Here is a 22,629-nt window from a genome sequence, read left to right as displayed (position 1 = left end):
AGACCTAATTCCTGAAGACTTGAGATGAAGGCTTCTTTCCTCCCTAAGGCCCCCTTTTCCCTCAGTGTTTGCGAAACTGTGAAACAAAAGATGTTAAGCAGATGAAATATATACTTATATTTAGTAATGTTCCGTGGATGAACTATAACTACAGATGTATATTTATATCACACACGCACACATATAAACTTGCTCCAGGGCTGACACTTAGACTGAAAAACTGGAAGGAAAAATCATCGCCTACGTTTAGGTATATGTGTGTATTTATACTTACACACATACACCCATGTATGCGCACACACACATTTACCTTAATGCATATGGATGTGCCCCTTCTATTTATAGGGGTATTGATTTTTACCTTTATAGTAGAGATATCTTTCCTAAGTTCATTAAACAAACGTAGTGAATCTACAAAAAGGAAATACTGCATTTAAATAGTACCAATTGCCTTTAACGATAACCAAAACCATGGCAGACAACTGGGAAGGAGCAGCTTCCGCGGATACAGTGTGGTCCCAGAGCTCTTGCATCAGCACCAGCACCAGCTGCCATGTTTGTTAGGTGTGCAGCCTCCCAGCCCTCGGAGACCCTACTGATTCAGAAGCGAGGCATGTGAGCCAAGAAGCCTCAGGATTTTTTTGCACAGAGAAGTTCGAGAACCACTAAACCATAGCCCCTTGGGCAATGTTCATGCCTCTTTTTCACAGCCTACTTTGCACGGAGGTGGTTGTTTGTACATTCCACGTCTGGTCAACATGAGGCTGTCTGCTTTGGATGGTGAAGCACTGAAGAGAGGCCAATCCATTCCCCTAGCCTCGACTGGGATCAGAGATGGTAAGAAATGCATGTGAGGCCAGAACGTCACACCAACTGAGTTCACAGCCACCAAGTACGAAAGGCCACATCTCTGAAACCTTAGCTATGCCACTGGCCTGTTGTCAACATTAGCAGTCACCTCTCCCCTGAAGGGTACTAATCAATCAGCCGTTCATGCTGTTCTTAGACGACGACTTCCTCATCTGAACGAATTTAAACTTTCATAGGTACTAATTTTCCCTTCAGGTTTTTCAACTTAAATGTCTTAACCTTTGAGGCAGGCTTATTCTTCTTGTTTTAAAAGCTACACAATTCAGCAAAGCTCCACGCATGGGCACTGCAGGACTGTTTAACCCATGAACACCACAGCTGACCACAGACATAAATACAAGGACTTCATTACATTTACCATGGATATCAGACCTTTACATATTCAGACACAAATGCGATACCACATCATATGGTTGTTGTCAATAGTCTGAGCTCTGGTTTGCTTGTAATTTAGGTTTTGGTCTCTAAGAGAAACACTGGCTAAACCCAGCCATAAGTAATAGGTAAGACAATCAATGTCATTATTAGGATCCCTTTTTACACTAATTGTTGTTTGAGATTAAATGCTCAGTATTCATGAATGTAAGTATTCGCAACCTATTGTCAATACAAACAAATATCCATTTTTAAAGATGTGTTGGAGTTACACACGGGGGGGGGGGTGGTTGGCAGGACACGGTTAAAAAAAAAAAAAACAATTCACCTTCAGCATCGTTTAAAGCTCAGGGTATCCAGATATTTTGCTCAAGACTTCATTTTACTTTTCTGGGCTTGGATGTTATAAAATACAGAGAAGAGACTGATGAGAATCTGCAAACTAAATATTACAAATTCATGGGGAAAAGATGGGCTATTCAATTACTGTTGCTGGGACTAGTTGTTCATGTAAGAAAGATCAGAAAGTTTTCCATCTCACACTACTATACAAAATTAAGTTCTTGGCAGATTACAGAGCTAAAAGTAAAAAGTGAAAGTTGCAAATATATAGAAGATGTCTTTATGAACTTGGGGTAGGGGAAGGCCTTCAAAATATAAAAAGTCCAAACCAAGGTGGAAAAAATGACTTCAACTTTCAAAAGTAGAAAACTATGCACCAATAGACACCATAAACAATGTGAAAAAAATAAGCCAAAGACAGGAAGAACAGTTTTTTTTTAATTTCAGTATATAAAGGAAATACCATGTAGCAGTTAAAATGAATCAGATGCTACATGTTATTGATACTGATGAATCTCAACAAGATAATGTGGAGTGAAAAAGACAAGTTGCAGATCAATATACACATTTACACGATGTGAACACCTACAAACCAATAGGGTATATTGTTATTAACAGAATGCAAATACATCTACATGGTATAAAGCAGAAAAGCACGCAACTCCAGGGTAGTATCTGTCTCTGAGGGGAAGAGATGGGAATACACAGGTGGCATCGACAACCCCTGTAATGTTTTATTTCTTGAAAAGAATCGGAAGCAAACAAGGTAAATGACAGACGATGGTAAGGGCGGTCTTTGTATTAGGCTCTGCCTTTTTCTAAGTTTTCACTAGTTCATACTTTTTAACTAAGTTAAAAGAGGGAGAAAGGAGGAAAGGAGTAGAGTGGGCAGGAGTGGAAGAAGGGTTAAGAGTGTAAGTTGGCTTGACTACATATCCAATCTGAAAGTTCCTTGAATAAAATTAACCCCAGGAAACATGCCCTGAAACTGGGCCACAAAATGAGGTCTGAGAACCACGTGCCTGCACCCACTATTAAATGTGGTCTCCTGCTAATATTTGACAAAGGAACGCAAAGCTTGCAAGCTGGTATTTCCAAAGAGTTCCAATAAACAATGTATAGTTCGGAATTCCTACTATTATTTTTCCTAAACAAAACATTCCCTTGGCTATGAACTCACATGGGTCCCCCATTGACCACAGGAGGCAAGTGATTTTCTTGTATGAAGAAAGAGGGAAAAAGAGTGAAGATAAAACCTTTAGTGAGGGGGCCACATGACCTATGTTAAGCTAACCAGAATTCATGTATTATTTGATATTTTTAGATTATAACTAAATACTGTAATATCATTACAGGAAGAATAGACAAATGCATATTATATTACCCAAAAGGCTCCCACCATTTCTGCGACGTGTGTTAACCACAACATGGCAACATTGCCTAAAAGCATGACATTCTGGAGCGCTGGCCCTAGAATGACAAAGGCTATTGTGCCCATCTTTTTTGGGTCTAACAGATGATTTCATTATACTCTTTCTATCCTACTAGCTTAACTAAATTGTAAAAGACTGAAAATTTAAAAAGCAGTAACCTAGCCAAGTCAATTTGACTTTAATTTCTGAGCTGGTGTTTTATTTTAACTCAGCGTCCAACATAGTCCCTGGCATAGAATAATTAGGTGCCCGATAAATGTGTGTGGAAGAAAGACCAAAAGCAAGAGAGAAGCACCTCAGGAGGGGCAAGAGATGAACTGGTGTGAGCCCTGCTTCAAAGGTCATTCAAATTCACCTCATCAAGTCACTCACCCTCTGGAGCCTTTCAGTGGGTTCTCTTGCTCTAAAGGATGAGGCCCAATGACCTAACACAGCTCCTGAACGCTTGCGTCTGCTAACCTGTGGTCGCCTCCACAGCATCCTGTCTTACTGTTCCTTCTCCCATCAAACTCCCCATAGCTACATCTGCTCCACTCTGAACCACTCAATCACGTGTGGTTCCCCTAAATACCACCTTCGTTTTTCTTCCCATTCTGGACCCCATACACAAGCCAGGTCCTGGAACATTCTTCTCCCTGCTCTTTACTTGACTAAACTTTATTCTTTAGGTCCCATCTTAACAGATGCTTCTTTCCTGATCCTCAAAGACTGGGTTAGTGTGGGTTAGGCCTACACAACACCCAGCAGAGACTGCATCTGCTCCTTTCCTGGTCTGTCCCATCCATTGCCCACCAGCAGGGAAACAAAGAAAGCTGTACCTTGCTCGCCACTGCCCCCCTAGCCCAGCACATGGCACAGATCAGGGCTCAATATTTGCTGAATGAATTAATTTAATGTAAGTGTTTGTTTATAGACGATCACTATATAAAATAAAGACTGGGAGAGATTACCAATGCACTGAGAAGCCACAGTCAAAGAGAAATAGAAGACAGACCATCTGTGAAATTAAGTGTAACTGGAAACTCTTTTCAATTTACAAAAATCTTATCCCCATCCAAATTCTTCAGGGACTCTACTCCTAAACAATGTGGATGCATATATATTTGAATAGGATTTTCAATATAATGCACAATTTTATTTCCCCCCTGTGAATACATGTTACAATGTGTTCATTAGAACATTTCAAACTTCCCTTAATCTCAAAGTAAGCTAAAAATCTCTACTTCACTTTGCCCATATTCAGAAAATCCAACTCAGGGCTAAGATTTTATGTTTTAGCTCAAATGGAAAATAAGTAAGCCACATACCAGGTACAAAGACTACTGCCACCCAGAAGACATCTTACCTCTTTCCAATGATTCACATGACAGTGAAGTTTTCCTTTGAGGAATATTTTAGTATTTCTTACCAAAGTAGGGAACTGTAAAACTCATGTCTGAGGGAGGTACTGATCTTTTAAAAACAATTCAACAGTTTAAATAGTAACTTTTAAATTTGATGTGTTTAATGCAATTAAAATACTTTTTTGCTATTTCTTTTTTAAAAAAGATTTATAGATTTATTGATTTATTTGAGAGACAGTGAGAGTGTGCGGGGAACAGAGGCAGAGAGGGAGGGAGAGAGAACCCTGAGCAGGCTCCACGCTGAGTGTGGAGCCCGATACAAGGCTCAATCTCAAGACCCTGAGATCATGACCTGCGCCAAGAGTTGGAGGCCCAACCGACTGCACCACCCAGGTGCCCCAACTTTTTTGCTATTTCTAAACACAGTTTAATACATACACTACCACATAATGCAGGACCAAAATCAAACCTAACCTTAATTTAAGAAACAGCAGCACTATTCAAGGAAGAACTAGTCTGAGACAGAAAGGTCTGTACAGATGGAGTAAGTCAAATTAACACTCTGTTTAATTCACCAGTTTATCTCCAGTTGTGTGCTCCCCTTTTCTGATACGAATTAACTAAACAGTCTTTTTGTTTTTTAAATTTTTTTTTAAAATTTATTTGACAGAAAGAGAACGAGAGAGCACGAGCAGAGGGAGCTGCAGAGGGAGAGGGAGAAGCAGACTCCCTGCTGAGCAGGGATACCGACACAGGGCTCCATCCCAGGACCCCAGACACTTAACCCAACTGAGCCACCCAGGTGCCCCTAAACACACAGTCTTAAGAGTGAAGCCATGAGGTGTGTCATTCTACCACTTACCAAATGATAAGGATTGCAGCGGACTGCAAGATGAAAACATACGCTGTAAACAGGTAGGCAACAATCAAACAACACCAAACAAAATGTGATACTTAACACAAATGTCTGAATTTTATGCAGGAAGAGAAAAGCAACTATTTTCTCCTGTAAAAAAATTCGCACAAATGCTTTAAGGGCTGCATGAGATAAGCTGAAGTATGTAGCCCCAAAAAGGAATGAGCCAAGCCCTTCTGTATTCCAAGCCTTTGTCTAAGGATCAAGAAGATGCTAAATAAAGAGCGTGCAAGACAAGAATGACTTTGTTTCCTCCTCCTCTATCTGTTCCTTCAATCTACACAGAGCCCAGCTGTGAGATCACTGGTCTTCTGGGGACCTCAGGGCACCACTCACTTTACCTCCTTTGTCCCATGAGCTGAGTTCTGCCTTTGCAAGAATATGCTGCATGCATCAGAAGACATGTGAACAGAGCTCTTTGTTCCACAGAAACAGAACTTTCCCTTTTAGGGTAAAGGTATCATCAGAGGTCAAAACAATCTAACCACATGGTTGTGCAGTCCTCAAGTTGTTACTAAAATGAAGATAAGCCCGTATGCCTGTCCTTCCTAACTCAAGAATCAGACACCGTTTGCTCCACCTCAAGGATCAGACACCAGTTTTGCATCACCGCGAGGACGGTGAGCCAAGACTAGAATCCAAGCCTAGCTAAGCCCACATTCTTTCCAGGCTTACAGTGTCCCGTGCTGGCGAAGATTGGTGTCAGGGAGCTGCTAGGGGCTCATCAGTGAAACTGGGAGGGAAGGACATCCCTCACTCTACAAACCCAGAACCTGTGAAGAATCCTCAAATTCCCAACCTCGCCTGAAAGTTGGTCCCCAGCGCCCACTAGAATGAAAGCTGCGTGTGCGCTTGTCTCCCCTCATCATGGCTGAAGCTCTAGCACCTTAGATCGGTACCGGTACAAAGCAGACATACGGTAAATCTTTGTTAGTTTGTTGATGCATGTCTCATGTCTTGTTCAGAGATGTTCTACTTCCCAAAGTCATTGCTGTCTTTGGCTTGCGCATTAAAAATCCTAGTGGGTAATGTTTATTATGGGTTGGAGTCACTCTCAGAATATGGGCAAGAAAATGTACAGAGCTGAAGAGGGACTAATTAAAATCCAGGAGCACTGAGGAAACATTTCAAACACATAATGGAATATACCTTTCAGTTAAAAAACATTTGTGGCAGGATGAGTGCCTTCCCCAAAGCAGTCCACATCCTAGTCCCTGGCACCTGAATATGTTAGATCACATGATAAAATGTACTTTACAGATATCATTAAAGTTATAAACCTTCAAATAGGGAGATGATCCTAGATTATCTAGATAAGTCCAATCTAATCACATGAGCCCATAAAGGCAGAGAACTTTCTCGGGCTAAAAGCAGAGAGATATGGCAGAAGGAAAAGACAAGAGAAATTTAAAGCATGAGAGGGTCTCGACCCAGTGTCGCTGGAGAGGGGCCACATGAAAATCATGAGAAGGAATGCTGGTAGCCTCTAGGAGCAAAAAGCGGCCTCTAGCTGACATCCAGGTAGGAAACAGGGACATCAGTCCTACAACTGCAAGGAACTAAATTCAGTTAACAACCTGAATGAGCTCAGAAGAAGATGTATCCTCAGAGCCTCTGAAAAGGAATACAGCACTATAAAGCCTCTGATTTCAGTCTCGTGAGACTCTAAGGAGTAGACCCAGGGGAACCACACTGCGCCCAGACTTCTGGCCTACAGGATTATGAAATAATAAATTCATGTTGTTCTAAGCTGCCAAGTGTGTGGTTATTTGTTACAGCAGCAATAAGAACCCAACACTATCAGCAAGGACCTTGACAACAGAAGCAAACAAATCCCTCTGGCCAGAATTTGCTAGTCCACTGTTACGGCTCCTTCTCACAGTCCCAAACAGATTGGAGGTTATTGAAGGACAGCAGAGAGAGGCCCCCATAAGACTTCTCCTCTGTCTGGGAAAGGTGGACGCTGCTTCAAGAAGGACCCGCAGGGAAGGCAAAGGAAAGTTCACCTGCCAGCCAAATGGAACAGGCAAATCCACCTTTCTGAGCAGTGAGACAAAAAAAGTCACTGCTAGATAGCCACGATCCCCTCCTAGAGTCTGTTCTGTCAACAGTACAGATACTATGAACATAAGTCTCCCTTCATAAATGCATTTAACCTGGAGATAATATTTCATGTATCGACCTATCCTTGTACTCCTCAGAAGCCATCTTTGTGAGGATCTCCGTTGAGTCCAGCTCCCAGAACATACCTGACACATAATGAATTTAACATAGTTCAATAAATGAGTATGTTTTTAAATTAAAAGGAGAATGCCTAATGGAAACCACCATTAATCCTGGAGAACTTTAAGAATGCAGTAACATTCTGACATCGGTATTAATTTTCATGCAAGGTATAAATAATTGAGGTGTACACATACATAAGAAACTACAGGGTAAGAAGCCTTGACAACATCTAGGCAAAGAATAAAATTTTTCACTGAAATGTTCTTCAGGACTACTTTGCTTGGCATCACCGATTCCTAACACAGAAGAAAATTTCCATCTTGCCAGCAATTGCTTTCAGCATGAAAATATTTCTATTGATGACTGACCTCTATTTATTAAACCCCTAACATACGCCAGGCCCCTTGGTCACGCTCTTCATATGCATGACCAATAATCACAAAGGTAAAATATATCACCTGAATGTAAAAGAAGAAGAAACTGAGGCTGACTCACACTAAAGTTATCCAAGGTCACACAGCTGGTAAAACTGCTGACGCAATGTTTGAACCCAGACGCAGCTGACCCCAAGCCCACGGCCCTTCCCCTCTGCCACACTTTCCCCCGTGTTGTCAAAACACTGTTGTCCAGAGGTCATCAGAAGACAGAGGCGGCACAGGAGAAAGAGAATACTCTTGGCTGAAAAACAGAAAACTAACCACACTAACCCCCCCCCCCCCCCAAAAAGAGGAGAAATGTTTCAAAACATGTCTTTCCTGAAAATCCACTTCAGGGACAGAAACACATATTGACACCCCAGTTTCTCTCCCCACAACGCTGCCCCTGGCACCTGGTTGCTGCTCCTGTTGTGTTTCTCAGTGTGATTCACTGCCCATTGCCAACGATGCTGCATGTCACATTCATCTACATCGAAAATGCTGAAATGTCAACCAAGTGGCAGGAGTAACAGGCTGCTTAATGTAAATCAAATATCAATCCCAATGCTCCAATTAAGGCCCTGTTTAACTCAATCAATAAAAGTCACATTGCAAAATGTTTGGAAGTCATTTCATCCCAAAGGTATCCTTCAAAATCACCTCTATACAGAACAATTTTGACCACTCACCATACTCTAATTCAAGAGCCCCATTTTCTGACTTTATGCAGAGAGAGCTCTCAGCAACAGCTGATAGGCAGGAGCAGAACCTGAGATGCTCTCTGTGCCTAAGAAACGTGCAAAAAGCAGATGATAGCCACCTTAATCCCTGTCGTGAACCAACTGATCTGCAAGGCACAACCACAACAACAGGATGGGCTGCGATGTAGCTGACAGTTCTGATGGTGCATTTCCATGTACCCTATTATGCTAACCCCCCCAACCAGGGAGGGATGATTATCAGGTTGAAACCTAAACTGCCGACTGTCAGGTCATGAAGGCTACACTGTCATTCTACTTGGAGGGCAATTCAGACATTATGTGAGTTGACGGATTTTCCGGGTTGTGCACACAATAAGTGTTTAATCATTAAACAGAAATGAAACAATGAATGGGCACCAATGTAAATTATTATGTCTTCTAAAAGCACCATATTTCCAAAATTTGCATCATTCTGGCTGAAAGGGGGAACATTTCTCTCTTGTGGTGAAATAGAGCAAAATAACTAAAACTGTACAAGGAAATGGTCTCACATTTCTAATAACCTTTGGCCCTCTATATAACACAACCCAAAAGGTGCCAACAGGCTGCATTTGTCTACACAAATGAGCTTAGGCAGCCACTTGGACCAGTTTTCTGGAACTGCAAACATCATCCCCACTTAGAAATATATATCTTATTTGGAAATTATACCATGGAAACATTAACCAATAGAATTACAGACCACTGAACGACTCAGTATTTTTTTTTAACTGAAACAGAAAATACTACTTCTGGAATAAAACAAAAACAGATCTTAAGCATTAGACCTATGCCCTTTATACTGACTGGTTTACCATCAACCCTGACACAGAAAATCCCAAGAATTCGCAGTTTTCCTACTACCTTCATCTCAGGCAGAAGCTGCACCATCACAGAGTCAAGGATACAGGAACTTCTTGATGGTCACTAGTGTATAAACCACAGAAGATGTTTCCAAGATCACTTTCTAGGGTGTGATCCAGGCACAGCGTCCAGAAACTGGACCTTCTTTCTATCCCTGGGATAAAGGATCTCTCTAGAAAGAAATTATGCTGCACAAAGTCCCAGAAGATTCTACATCTTTTTATTATAATGAGGAATGTCTCTTTCCAGGCACATCCTTCTTCCAAGGTTCTTTCCCTGGTTTTAAGAGAATCTACTGACAAATCAGAGTGCTATCTGGGGAGGAGACCAGAACACCGGATGCTAAATGCTGTTGTTGGAGAGACAGTCACCAGAGCTCTCAGAAAATCCAAAGACATACACCTGTTCTGGAACTATACCCAACCCTCTGATGACCAAAATGCCCAGGTTCATCTGTATTCTTTAAGAATGAACATGTATACTCTGGACCACTTCTCTGAACTACTGATTCCTAGGCTAATCAGACTTTGTTGCAATTTTTTTTTCTGCAAATGCACTTTTGTCATGGATTAATCTAATTATTGTGTGTGCTCCCATCCAATTCCAAGGTTTTCCCACTGTGACAGCTTACAGTGTTTCCTTGCTGAGATGCTCTCAAGAATGGATATCCATCTTCCCATCAATGATTTTGAGACTTTGTTTTTAATCTGGGGAACCCCTTCTCCAAATGAACTCTAATCTCAAATGTTGACAATAAAACAAAAATAAAAACAAAACAAAACCACAAAAAAACGGGTCTTCTCTGAAATAGGCACAAAAGACCTGAGGTTTAGATTCAGAGCCATACCCAACTCATTCTTCCCCCTTTTACCTTTTGGGGAAAAGCCCAAAGGTTTGAAAGAACAGGATACAACTGAGCTAAATTACCTCTCAAACTCCCAGCCAGCCCTATGTTTCTACAAAACAAAAAATTATGTTGTCCAGGGAAAGTGTTCACATTTCAAAAGCATGAGTGCTTGAAGCTTCTCCACACGGCAAGCCGACTCACCAGGATCGGTTTCAGGATGTCCATGTTGGAATGAAGCACTTGCTCTGCTGAATCCAGTTTCTCCCTTGGCAAGCTGCAAAGCTTGGAAACTTCTTGTTCACCAAGTTGAATCACCTCTTCTAATTTTGATCCACTGCACAGATTGGTCAAATGTAACTGGTACCCTTGCAAAAATACCTGGAAGCATTTTATGGAAAGAGAGACAAGCAAAACCGGGTTACAAAGAGGCAAAGCTGGGTCAGTACAGCTCTGCACAGTCCAATGCATCAGAGCTCTTTCCCGACCTTTGGAATGTACCAAGACACAATCCGACAGGAAACATAAAGTCTGAATGTTTTGTTTGACTCATCGTCTCCCACACTCTTTTCCTTGTGAAGGGAAATCCTTAGTCCAACTCTTATTCTCAAAAGTGGGACACATGATTCAGGAAATAGGAATTGAAAGTCTAAACTCCTGAAACCATTTTTATTATTTTATTAGAGAAAAACATTCTCATTATTTTGGAACATATGATATGTTAAACTGCGGCTGGGCTGAATTATGAAAAAAAAGTATTCATACTATTTACTTACAGGTATAGCTATTTCACAGATGCAAAAAACTATGTTGAAGCAATTTCAGAATTTGGACTCTTCATTTTATTTGCCCCAGAGAAGAGTACCAGAAAGCCAAGCCTCTTAGGAAAAGGCCTCATTGAAGGCCAACTCTAAGTCATTCTTGTGCATTCATTATAAGAGACCCCTTAGAGAGCCTTTCCTTGGCCATATTTTGTTTTCTTAAATAACTTTTCTGGGCTTCAATAAACTGTACTTCTTCATACAGGGTCCTTACTGTCCGTTAGACAGCAAATTCAGTAAGAGGAGGGGCTTGCTATTTTGCTCATGTTGTGTCCATAATGCTGAAACATTATCAACAGTAGGTATTTGTGGAATGAATAGATAATGCAGATTGTGTATTATCCCATTATTATCTCCCCCAGTTAGTTTAAATTAGTGCAGCTTGACCTGCTTCTAGTACAACCTAGTGTCAGTGATGGACCAAAAGCCTCTCCGGGCCTATGTAGCTTTTTAACAGTGCAGAGCATTCGGCCTGCCATGGTTTCCATGAAGTTTTTACCTACTACCAAACACACAAGTGCACTTCCGTTTTACTCCTTTCTCCAAGTAGTCCTTGCTGTCAGCCTACCTTCAGTATCTGTGTTTGAGAGCACTGACTATGGAGAGACCTGAATACCATGCAAGGACCACCTCCACACTTAGGATGCCCCTTATTTTCAACTGATCTGATGCGACAGATATGAAATTGGCAGGGGGGAATGGAAATTGTGCTAAATGCAACTGTTTTCATAAGCTTGCTGCCTTTGGCCCATCTCCCAACCATACAAATGGTAAACACAAGGCATATTTTCCTAGTTTCATAAGGGCAAGTGGTAAGCATATTTTTCTAATTTTAAAAATTCTACATCATGTAAAGCGAAGATCTTATTTTCAGGCATAAACATTTCCACTACTTCTGCTTAGTGTAAAGATAAGCTAGTGTGTAGATGAGACAGGGTAAAGAAGCAGGGCCCCTTTCTGCCAAAGAATAAATTTGGGAAGCTTCTCTGAAAAATTGATAACCATTCAACCCAGGTCTGCTACTCGCTGCGCAGGAGTTCTATGATATCTAATTACGCCAAAGGAAGTTTTCTAAGAATCTAAGATTAAAATTCTATATAAACACGAATATTACTTCCTGGTTTTACAAATTAAGGGAAAAAAAGCCATTTTTCTCCTTACATATTCTTCTTATCCATCTTTAAAGGAAGCATTAAGTTTTTAACATCTCCTGTCTTAGATTTTATGGACAGCTGCTCTGTTCAATAATCCTCAACTCTAGTTATGGTCTCAGAACTGTGAAAACTTTTTTAAAATGTTTAATTCATCTTAACTTAAATTCATCCCCCCCCCCTTTGGGGGGAAGTTATCAACAAATGCCAGTTGACAGGCAGGAAATCGGTTTTATTTCAACCAGCTGGCCCACGATGCCAGGTTGCACATTCCACTCTCTGGATGGTTTGGCAATGCCAACCTAATCAGAGAAGTAAAAATGGGTAAAGCTGAACTTGAGCTAATAACCTCCTTCAGCACCATTACCAAGACAGGGGTTTATTCATTTCTTTCCAGACACTCTTAAACAATGTAACTGCCATCAGCCCCACCAAGGAAGCTGAACATCGCAGCTTACCTTGTGGAGACTGACACTGGCCCCCAGCATTTTGTCCACAGTAAGCCTTGGCAGAGAAAGGTTGTAAGTCAGGAATTCAGAGAAGGTTTCATTGTCCACTAGGAAATCCTGAAGCTTCAAGCCTGCAGAGAAATAGTATTTTATTTTCATCTGATAAGTTAAAAAAAAAACAAACACGATGGGAGGTGGAGAAAAACATCTTAATACTGATGGCCTCGTTTTAAACCAATTGATAATCACAGGCTTCTGGCTGAAGCATACGGAGAAATGATTTTCAGGGAGCTTTGCCTTACAGGAGAGATGAAAAGAATGCTTTCTGTGGATGTATAGAACTAAACTCCAAGTGTGCTCCTAGACTCAAACAGTATGACATGCTCACACAGCCTTTCCTTATTTTCGAGGAAAAAGCCAAACCTTTTAAGTAATCTCGCCCATCCCATCTGAGATTTGTGAACCTAACCCCAATACTCCTATCTCTCAAATGCCACCTCAGCTAAAAATCGGCGGTATTTAAAGCCTTAGTCCCACAAGCCCCGGGAGGCTGATCTCCTCTTGATGCAGAACAGTGGTTCTCAAACTTGAGTGGACAACAGAATCACCTGAAAGCTTGTTAAAACCAATTTCCAGTCTCCAACCCCAGAGTTTCTGATTCAGCCAGCCTGGGATGAGGCCAGAGAATTCACATTTCCAAGGAGCTCCCAGGTGAAGCAGATGCTGCTGGCCTGGGCCCCCACACTTTGAGAACCATTGAGCATTACGCATATCAAAGCACTCTCACAGATGTGATCTCATTTTGATTCCAACTGTGGAACACATGATACAGAGCTCCAAACCCCAGATCTGCTAGACTTTAAGGAAACACAAGCATATATTTAAAAATCAGCCCTACTAAATGACTGGATTGCTCCAGAGTTTCATAAAGAATCCCTTTAATAATAAACCCTGCAGGTACATTCCAGTGTAGTGAAGCAGAAAAAGCACTGACCAGAAGTCCAGAATTTTAGTCCCCAGAGTTGGAGATTGTGCCTGGTGGTGTCATTGGGGCATTTCATATCATCTTTCTGAACCTCAGCTTCTTTATCTCTAAAATGACATATTTCTGACCAGATGTTGGGTGGGGGCCCCCTAACTCTGAAATGCTACCGTTTTCCCTGCCCTATTTCATTTGACTGTCCACTTCTCCTTCTGCCCCACCCTCTTAATAACCCAACTTCTTTCAATAAAGAGAAAACCAGCTCACCATGACCACGTGACTAGGCAATGCTCCTTTGCAGACTACAGCCCACAGGCCCAGGCACTAACAGACCTCTAGGGGGCAAACCTTGCAAACCCAATCATTTAACTGACTCGAAATACAGGTTGAATCTGAAATGGGGCTACAGTGTGAGGCTTAAAGAGAGGACAGGAATTAATCCTGGAAGTGAAGGGGGGTCATGTGCAGAGATAAAGCAGAAGGAGGGCACAAACACCCAACCAGACTATCATCATTGCTGCCTGATCCAGGTATGTTCCTAAGAAGACTTGCATAATTTAGAGCTATAGAAAGGATAAATTAAGCAGGATTCACATCTCTAGAGGGATGACTGTTGGTTACACCTAACATACTAACGCCCCGTTATTCCTCATGACACCTTCAAGAAGCTGTTCCTTGCCCAGTCAGTGTCCCTACTCAGAAGAGGTCCTCCTGCAGATGAACGCCAGCCCAGTGCTCCCCATCGTACAGCACACTATACTCTTACTGCAGGGCTCACTCCCACAGTTGCCAAACCTCAGAGCACCTAAGATGCACTTAGGGAGCACACAGAAATGTAGTTTCTTGGGCCCAATTCCCAGAGATTCTGAAATAGTGGATGGAGAGTGCAGCCTAAGAATCTGTATTTTAATAAGCATTTCTAGTACTAATGCAGGGAGTCTGGGGACCATACTTTAAGGAATCTTTTTTTATTTGCATATTATCTCCACTAAACTATGCCCCTGGGATACAGAATATGTGTGTGGGCGGGGTTTTTTAAGCAAGGTCTACAACCAACATGGGTCTTGAACTCACAACCCCGAGATCAAAAGCCACCTGCTCTACCGACTGAGCCAGCCAGGTGCCCCCAAAATATGTGTTTTATTTCTGTATCCCTGTGCCCAGATCAAAGCCTGGTAAAGAATTACTGGTCATTACAAAGAATGATGGCTCAATCATAAATACTAGGAGGTGAGATTAGGGCTGGGAAGATTCGAGAAGTATCTCAGCAGTATCACAGATTTTCTTTTAGTTGAGTAGGGCCAAGAAGGGCCCAGAGATATCAGGACAATTCCTAGGCTACATCCCAGGAGTAAATAGGATCCCTATATTATATTCCCAGGGACACAAAGTAACATCCAGGTGTTTACCCCAACCATAGCTTCCAAGAAGGAAGGTAGGAAAGCTAGTGGCTTCAATCGAAGCCTGGCATGAAAAGCCAGACACTGACCACTGTGGAACAATGGGAAAAACACCATAAGGAGGGGTCAGAAAACCTAGGCTCTGTATCCATTTATTCGCCAGGACATTTCACCCAAGCTGTGTCTCCACTGCCTTGCTTTGTAAAATAAGGGGTGAAATAAAGACATCCCTGAGCCCCGGATAGAACAGAATACATGCATGAGTTGACCCTCCTTGACCACATGGACCACGAATGCCTCCCAAGTGTGAAAAGCCAGAGATGAACGTGCACACTTGCTAGGGAACTTCACAACAGCCTCCTTGCTCCGGAGCATGATTGCTAAAGTGTGGGAGGCTGACCCAGGCTGCATTTGCAAAGGGTCGAGGTCATAAGCAACACTCTTGAGACCAGCAAGTAGGCTCGGTGTTTACAAGACTCTTCTGTTATGTCAACAGGCTGTGAGGATGAGAACAGCTGCATGTGATCAAACTCAAACCGCCTATCAGTGAATCCCCCAGATGAGACAGAAGGACCAAGAGGCCGACTCAATAGTCAACAACCCTTGGCAGTGCACGTGCACAGGGTGGTGAGGTCGCTGGGTGGGGGAGCAGCAGGGCGGGCTAAAGATCCCTGGCTACAAAGAAGCCCATTCTGGTCACAGGCGTACCACACATATGGACCTAGATTCACATACCACCAACAGCTAGAGCCAGCATGGACAAAGAAAGGCAATGTGGGGCGTTGCACTGGTTCTCAACCTTGGCTCTGATTACACTTGAATAGGTAGTGTTACAACCACCCCAATGCCCAGGGTACAACACCCAACATATAATCAGAACTTTTGGAGCTGACACCCAGGTATCAGAATTTTCTACAACTCCCCAGGTGACTGTAGCTGAGTTTGAGAAACAGTGGAGTGGTACAAAGATCAGGGACGTGGGGCCAGAAAAACCTAATTTTGATGCCCAACTCTGCTACTTACTGACTGCGGCTTTGAGAAATGCATTTTGCCTTCCTGAGACCAACTTTTCTCATCTAAGAGGTAAGAATAACGGTATCACCACCTTTCCAAGACAGGAAGATTGGAGACAGTCATCTGTAAAGCATGAATAGTGAACAACTAGGTCATGGTATATTTTCGATAAATGGTAATAATTTTGCGATTATTGAAAAGGGTTTCTTTCACTTAACTTTACCAATGTACCGAAGTGAAGTGTAGTGAGTAGATAAGGACACAGTTCTTGCCCTCAAGGAACTTTCAAGGCTGATAAGGGAGATGAAGAAACACGTCAATAAAGCAGAAGGAGGAATGAGGAAGACATGCAAGTGACCAAGATGAGGCTTGTCTATAAGTGCGTGGGGGTGGGGGTCAGGGGAAGTCAGGCTGAAGCCAAATTCTGGAAAAGGACAGTGGGCCAAAATCCTCTTGAAGTTGTAGCTGGGGAGATCTCTCATCATGTCAGGGCCAGGATACCCTGTAGTCGTAGCGCTGTGTGCATACTAGGTGCTCATAAATGTTTTTCGATGAATAAATCAACAAGCAGATAAACATAGAGAAAATTCCTCAAAACCTAAGATCTGGGGAATAGAATGGGAGAAGGAGGAGAAAGGAGTATAGTGGGAGCCTAGGGTGGGGTGGCTTTGTACCTCTGGTCTCCGTTTTCTCCTTTATGTAGCTGGCAGGAAAATGAGTAGAGAACCCAAGAATATGGAGAAAGTCAGATGTCTGAAACAGCCCTTCTTCCCTTTGGCCTAGCTAATTCCTACTCTTTTTGTCTATGACTTGGCCCATGAGTCATCTCCTCCAGGAAGCCTACCCTGACTTTCCCACCCTCAAGCTGGGTTAGGGGACTGTCCTTTGTGCTCTAATAGCCTCCTGTGTTTCCCTCAGCCACACACAGAGCTACAGTTGTCTGGGCACACATCTTTCTTGCCAGAATAGAAGCGCCTTGAGGGGCGCATGGGTGGCTCAATCGGTTAAGCATCTGACTTTGGTTTTGGCTCAGATCATGATCTCAAGGTCATGAGATTGAGCCCAGTGTCGGGCTCCATGCTCAGTGTGGAGTCTGCTTGAGATTCTCTCTCTCCCTCTGCTCCCCCTGCTCATTCTCTCTCTCTCTAAAATAAATAAATAAGTCTTAAAAAAAAAAAAAAAGTGAGCCCTGAGGGCTGGGACTTTGTCATTTCAAAGCACGGCAGTGCCTGGCACAGAGAGGCACCAGAGACCCGAATTCAAGTCCTAGCTTTGCTCTTTCCTAAGTATGGAGCCATGAATCCTGCTTTTCTCCCCTTTTCTTAATCTCTCTGGGCCTCAGTTTCCTCAGATGTAAAATGGAGCTAACGCCATTCACCAGTTGTTGCGAAAACCAAGATCAAGAATGGGAAAGTACTCTTCCAGAGGGAAAGAGCTCAGGAGCCTCAACAGTTCACCCAGGTAACTGAGAGGGTGTGCAAGCTTGTCAGAGCACGGTCATCACGGAGCTGGACTGGTCGCTAAATTCAGCGTGGGTCCTGCTGCCCACAGAGAAGACTCGGAGTCACTATCCAGCAAAAGGCCAAGAGAGCTCTCCTGCCACGATCTCTCCAATACGGACCAAAATACACCACCCACGCAACTCAGCCTCCTCGGTGGCACCTGGAGGAGCAAGCGGTGGCCTCTCCAGTTCCCAAGCTCTTTGCTTTGGATGTAGAAAGGTAGGGCAAAGGAGAGAAGAAACAAAACAAAACAAAACACCAATTCAGGATCTTGGAGTCTAAAGAACAAAACACATGAAACGTGTGTTTGTGGGCTGCGGAAGAACAGGGCAGATTCCTCCGTTTCTTGCCAGTCCCCTGGGCCAGGCCTCTGCCCAAGCTAAGGACACACTTCCACAGCAGCCAGGGGCGAGGCCCCGCACCCTGCGAGAGGCTTTCCGGCCACTTAGCCTCGCTTCTGCTCCTCTCCCGCCCCGCGGAGCGCAGCTGAGGACCGGGAAGGAGGGGGAGGGACGGCGGGGAGGAGGGAGGGCCGGCAGGAAGGCGGAGGAGGGAAGCCCTCCGCAGAGCCGGCTGGGGTTACTGTAGGTCAGTACCCTCCAGTCCCCAGCTCGAGTTTCAAGATCCCTGTAGTCTCTTTTGTTCAACATGAAAAGCAACCACAGCAATCAGCTGCTTGAGAAGTGGGGGGAGGAGGCGAAGGGAAGAAAAAAAAAAAAAGACGCGTAGAAAGCGAGCACGTCGGCTTCCAAGGCCCAGAGACTCTTCTGAAAGGGACCCCAGGAGGGTCTCCCAGCCGTCGCCCTGTCATATGGGCAACAGCCTGGAGGGGACCAGGCCGGATTCTAACTCATGGCTTTCCTCAGCCCAAGCTTGTCTGGCCGTGCAAACAAAACCTTAAAACATTTCTCCACTAAGAAAAGGCTGGTTAACACACTCAGGTGCTTTTTTGTTGTTGGGATTTTTCTTTCTTTCCTGATGTTGGGGCTCTACTTTCTTCTCCAAGGATAGCTACCCCCGGCTTCCTTGAGATGGCTGGACCCTCCTCTCTGGGAAGACCAGGGCTTCTCCGGGAATTCTGGGGCTCTGGGCAGAGGAGTGAGGCAAGGTGAGTGGCTGCTCCCTGGGTGACCCATTAGGGCAGGTGAGAGCTTGGGATGTACACAGCCTCGGAACTTCTCTGCTGTGCTTCTGGGCTCGGGCCCCCCAACCCAGGAGATTTCTTCATTACAGTGAGGGCTTGCTGAGGGGATTCCTAGGCATACCTGGACAGTCTCAGGTTCTGGACTCTGGCTAACCTGCTTCCAACCTCATATCCAGAATCTTCCAGTCATGTGGCCTTGGAGAGGTCACTTAAGCTCTCTGAGCTTCCATTTTTCTAGAAAGGGAGGTTTACCATTACTAGGAGCCTGAACTTTAAACAAGTTCAAAACAAATGTTGATAAAGTCATGTATGACAATTATGTGAAGGGGTCCCAAGAGAAACCGGAATATTTACGGTTATGCTCCCTGAACCGTTTGCAGCAAGTACCAGGGAAGCTGGAGTCTTCTCCTGAGACTAACGGGAGTACTCTAAGCTTACAAAACACATATTCCTTAAAGTATTTTACATGTAGGGTTAACTTACATTAGTTCAACAAACTACAAAATGGCTACTGAACCCGAAACACTAGTACTGTGGTTCAAAGGAGCAATATTTCTCAGTGCTTCTTGAAGGCAGGAGCCTGTAACAAAAGAGATGCTCTGTGAAGACATGATCCCTGTCCTTGCCAAGAGGAGATGGAGAAAGGATCAGGTCGGCAGACCTGTTAGCCTCCAGCCCTGTCTGCAACTCCACAATCAGTCATCATTAAAATCAGGGGGTGGAGAGAGACATCTACTAAGGCAGTAGCTGACCTATGTCTTACTGAGAAGTAGGCAACATGGGCTGATGGGAGCCCCTGGAATGAGGACTGACATCAGCTGATAAGAACCTGAACGGCAACCAGGTCCCCAAGGAACAAGTGGAGACAGCAGCCCCAGGGGGAAAGGGTGATGGGTTCACACTGGCCAGGAGCACTCCTGATGCAGTGAGGGTGATGGGCAGTTGGGCTGGTTTCGGAAGCCCGGCAGGAAATGAAGGTAACATGAGGTGAAAGGTAACAGAGATCACGTTGGCCCACATGAATTCTGGACCTGAAGAGAAAGAGAGGAAGAGATGAGGAGCCAGCATTAGACAAAGCAAGGAAAGAGCTGAAAGCACTGTGCATGGAGAATGCTTTGTGAAGACCAGGGAGGTGGGAAGGTGGGAGAAGATGCCTGGAAAAGGCAAGGAACAAAGAGAAGGAAAGAGGTCAAAAGTATAAAGCACAGAGTCCAGGAACAGGAAAGACTGAATCAAAGAGAAAGGGTGGAGAAAAAAAGAGCTGGGAAGAAAGAAGAGAGTTGGAGGCATCAATCCTCACTGATGAGCTGGTCTCTGACTGAAAATGCAACTAGACACTCCTAACACCAGGCAGCGTGGGATCAGAATTAGCCCCAGGACCATGAGAGGTCTAGGGAACATGGGAGAAGAAAGGAAGATGAGTTTAAGATGGGGTAGGGTGTGAGAAGGGATCCTTTCCAGGGCTGAACTAAGGAATAACTGTTAATATATATAATGTATAAATAACTTAGCTTTCCCTTACTTTCAAAAGGAATAAACTATATCAGGATAGGGACAAAGTAGTCATTTGTGCACACTGGAAGGTGATTAGCATTTACAGAGCATCAGACTCATTATATGTATTCTTTTTCTAGAATGCCTAAAACAAGCTTACGAGAAATGTCATAGTCCCATTTTTCAAATATGGAAATAGACCCAGAGGCGTTAATACCCAGCTCAAGGTCACAGAGCAAGCAAGTGGTAAATTTGAATTCAATCAGCTCTGGCTAAAAAGCTTTGGCTCCTTCTACTTTATGGGGAATTCAATGAATCACTTCACTCTTTAAAATCTCTTTATCACATTTTTGACATCAAAAGATGGATGATGCCACCCATGCTTCCTGGTATTGGAATAAGGCAACATGGCAGCATGATGGTGGAAAGATGCTAAGCCTTGGGGTCAAACAGACCCAGATTCAACTTACAGCTTTCTTCTGTGACCTTAGGTAACAGACATATCCCTTTTGAGTCTCAGTTTCCTTGTCAATAAAATAGAAATAATACCAACCTGCCAACGCCACTGTAAGCCTTCAATGTAATAACATATCAAAATGTAAAACAGCATCATTACTTGCTGCAACTTCATCTGTTGGAGGAAGTGTCACTCCAAGATTGTCTTTTGTGCCTCAAGGCAACAGTGATGAGAGGACAAGAAATGGGAAGCTTTCAACTGAAAACACACTGGACTCCCAAAATTCCTCTTTGCACCCACGGGGTAAATAAATCTTATACTGGAAAAGCAAGACACATGAAACTCTGTTCTTGATGTTAACAATCCAACTTTTTAAAGGCAGTCTGCTGTTGTGGAGTACATGCTGTCCTGTAATTGAGTATAATTGTGTTTTCTATTCTTGTCTGGGTAAAGTTGACCTTTGATTCAATTTAGTTCAAGGAATATTTCAACATAGCAGTGCAGCACTGCATCTACCTGATTACAGCCTAGCTGGGGCCAGACCCCTACCCTGCATGGAAACCAGCAGTCTGGGCTCCGGGACACAGCCCGGCCGTGACAGGTCTGGGAAAACTTCCTCACTGTAGGTTGAAAAGGTTTCAAAATATGAAGTCCCAGGCCCTAGATCAGAGCTTCCAACAAGTGCATGCAGAACGTGAACTGCAAACATGCAAAGATTTCAAGAAATTTCCAGTCTGATGATATAATGTTGACACATATGTCATCAGATCTCCGCAAAAGATGACTCACAGGGGGCCCACAAGGACAGAAAACAAAGTTTGGGGCTGCAGCCTCAACTTCGGTGGCTGTCCAAATGGAATGAAGGGGTTCAGGCAGGAAAGGAGAAATGGCTGTGAGTCACAGGATGTTCTTTTAGACGGGCCTTGGGAAACGTTCCACCCATGCCTGTGCCCCAATGAAACCGGGGAGCGGAGGAAGTCTGATATTTCTCCCAGAAGCCCTCTTGTCTCCTTGCTGATGCCAGCCATCCATACCCCGTTATCCTGTGACCTCCCTCGGGGGAAGTTTCTGGCTACCCTGGGCGGCTCTCTTTAGGATGTAGTAACAGCAGAGTATGAAAGAGTGAAGTTCCAGGCCTCTTCCTCCCTTTACCAGCTATGCTGCTTCAGGCAAGTTACTTAACCTCTCTGAACTTCAGCTCCTTCTTGAGCATAAAAAGGAACAAAATTCCCTACCTCACATGGTATGCACTAGAACTAAAGTACAAGCCTGGTGCCTCTTACGTGCCAAGCACTGCATTAAATGCTTTACCCGTATTAGCTCATTGGTATCTCCATTTTGAGGAAACTGAGACAGAGATGTTATGGAATTATTCAAGGTCACATAGCTGATAAGCAGAAAAGCCAGGATTTGAATCAAGGTTGCCAAGTGTTCTCTTAGCACTAAATTATACTGCCCAGTGGATGTTTACAAGATAACGGTTTTATATCCTCTTCCCTCAACTCCCTGTTACAACCAACTATCTTGCCCTGTCACCAAAGCCTGCCCCGCCCTCGGTGGATCAGGTCTGCTTGACTTTCAAAGATCAGAGCAGAATCAAAAGTCCACACGGTGAGTCCAGTGAGTCTGCAGTATAACCAGTAAATCCAATAGTCAGAAAGTTAGGACCTTTTTCCCTGAGTAAAATCCAGCAAAACCCTGAGGACTTATTTCATGAAAGTCTTACAGAGCCACATCAGAAAGGCCAAACAAACCAGATTTGTCCCATGCATATATAGAAAATGGCAGCAATGCCCCTGACATACTAAATCTAGCTAAAGGACAGAGAAGCTCAAGACCCAAGTTG

At 43.6% G+C, this 22,629-nt stretch overlaps 1 protein-coding gene across 3 annotated transcripts in view; it reads right to left on the bottom strand.

Moving 5' to 3' along the window:
• The window catches only part of ABCA1 (ATP binding cassette subfamily A member 1), a 125,827-nt gene that overhangs the window by 62,373 nt on the left and 40,825 nt on the right, over positions 1 to 22,629 (bottom strand). For all 3 annotated transcript variants that reach the window (XM_045780644.2, XM_045780645.2, XM_045780643.2), the window contains exons 6-7: positions 12,800 to 12,921; positions 10,574 to 10,750 (exon numbers count right to left, since the gene is read on the bottom strand). In XM_045780644.2, coding sequence (XP_045636600.1) covers positions 10,574 to 10,750; positions 12,800 to 12,921 — 299 coding nt within the window. The remainder of the gene's footprint in view (positions 1 to 10,573; positions 10,751 to 12,799; positions 12,922 to 22,629) is intronic.

This window comes from Ursus americanus, chromosome 18 (genome assembly GCF_024610735.1).
Source record: "Ursus americanus isolate L20-20 chromosome 18, mUrsAme1.1.p, whole genome shotgun sequence".
Lineage (NCBI taxonomy): Eukaryota > Metazoa > Chordata > Mammalia > Carnivora > Ursidae > Ursus > Ursus americanus.
The sequence above is the reverse complement of the archived record's forward strand: the minus strand, read 5'-3'. Positions and strand labels throughout refer to the sequence as shown.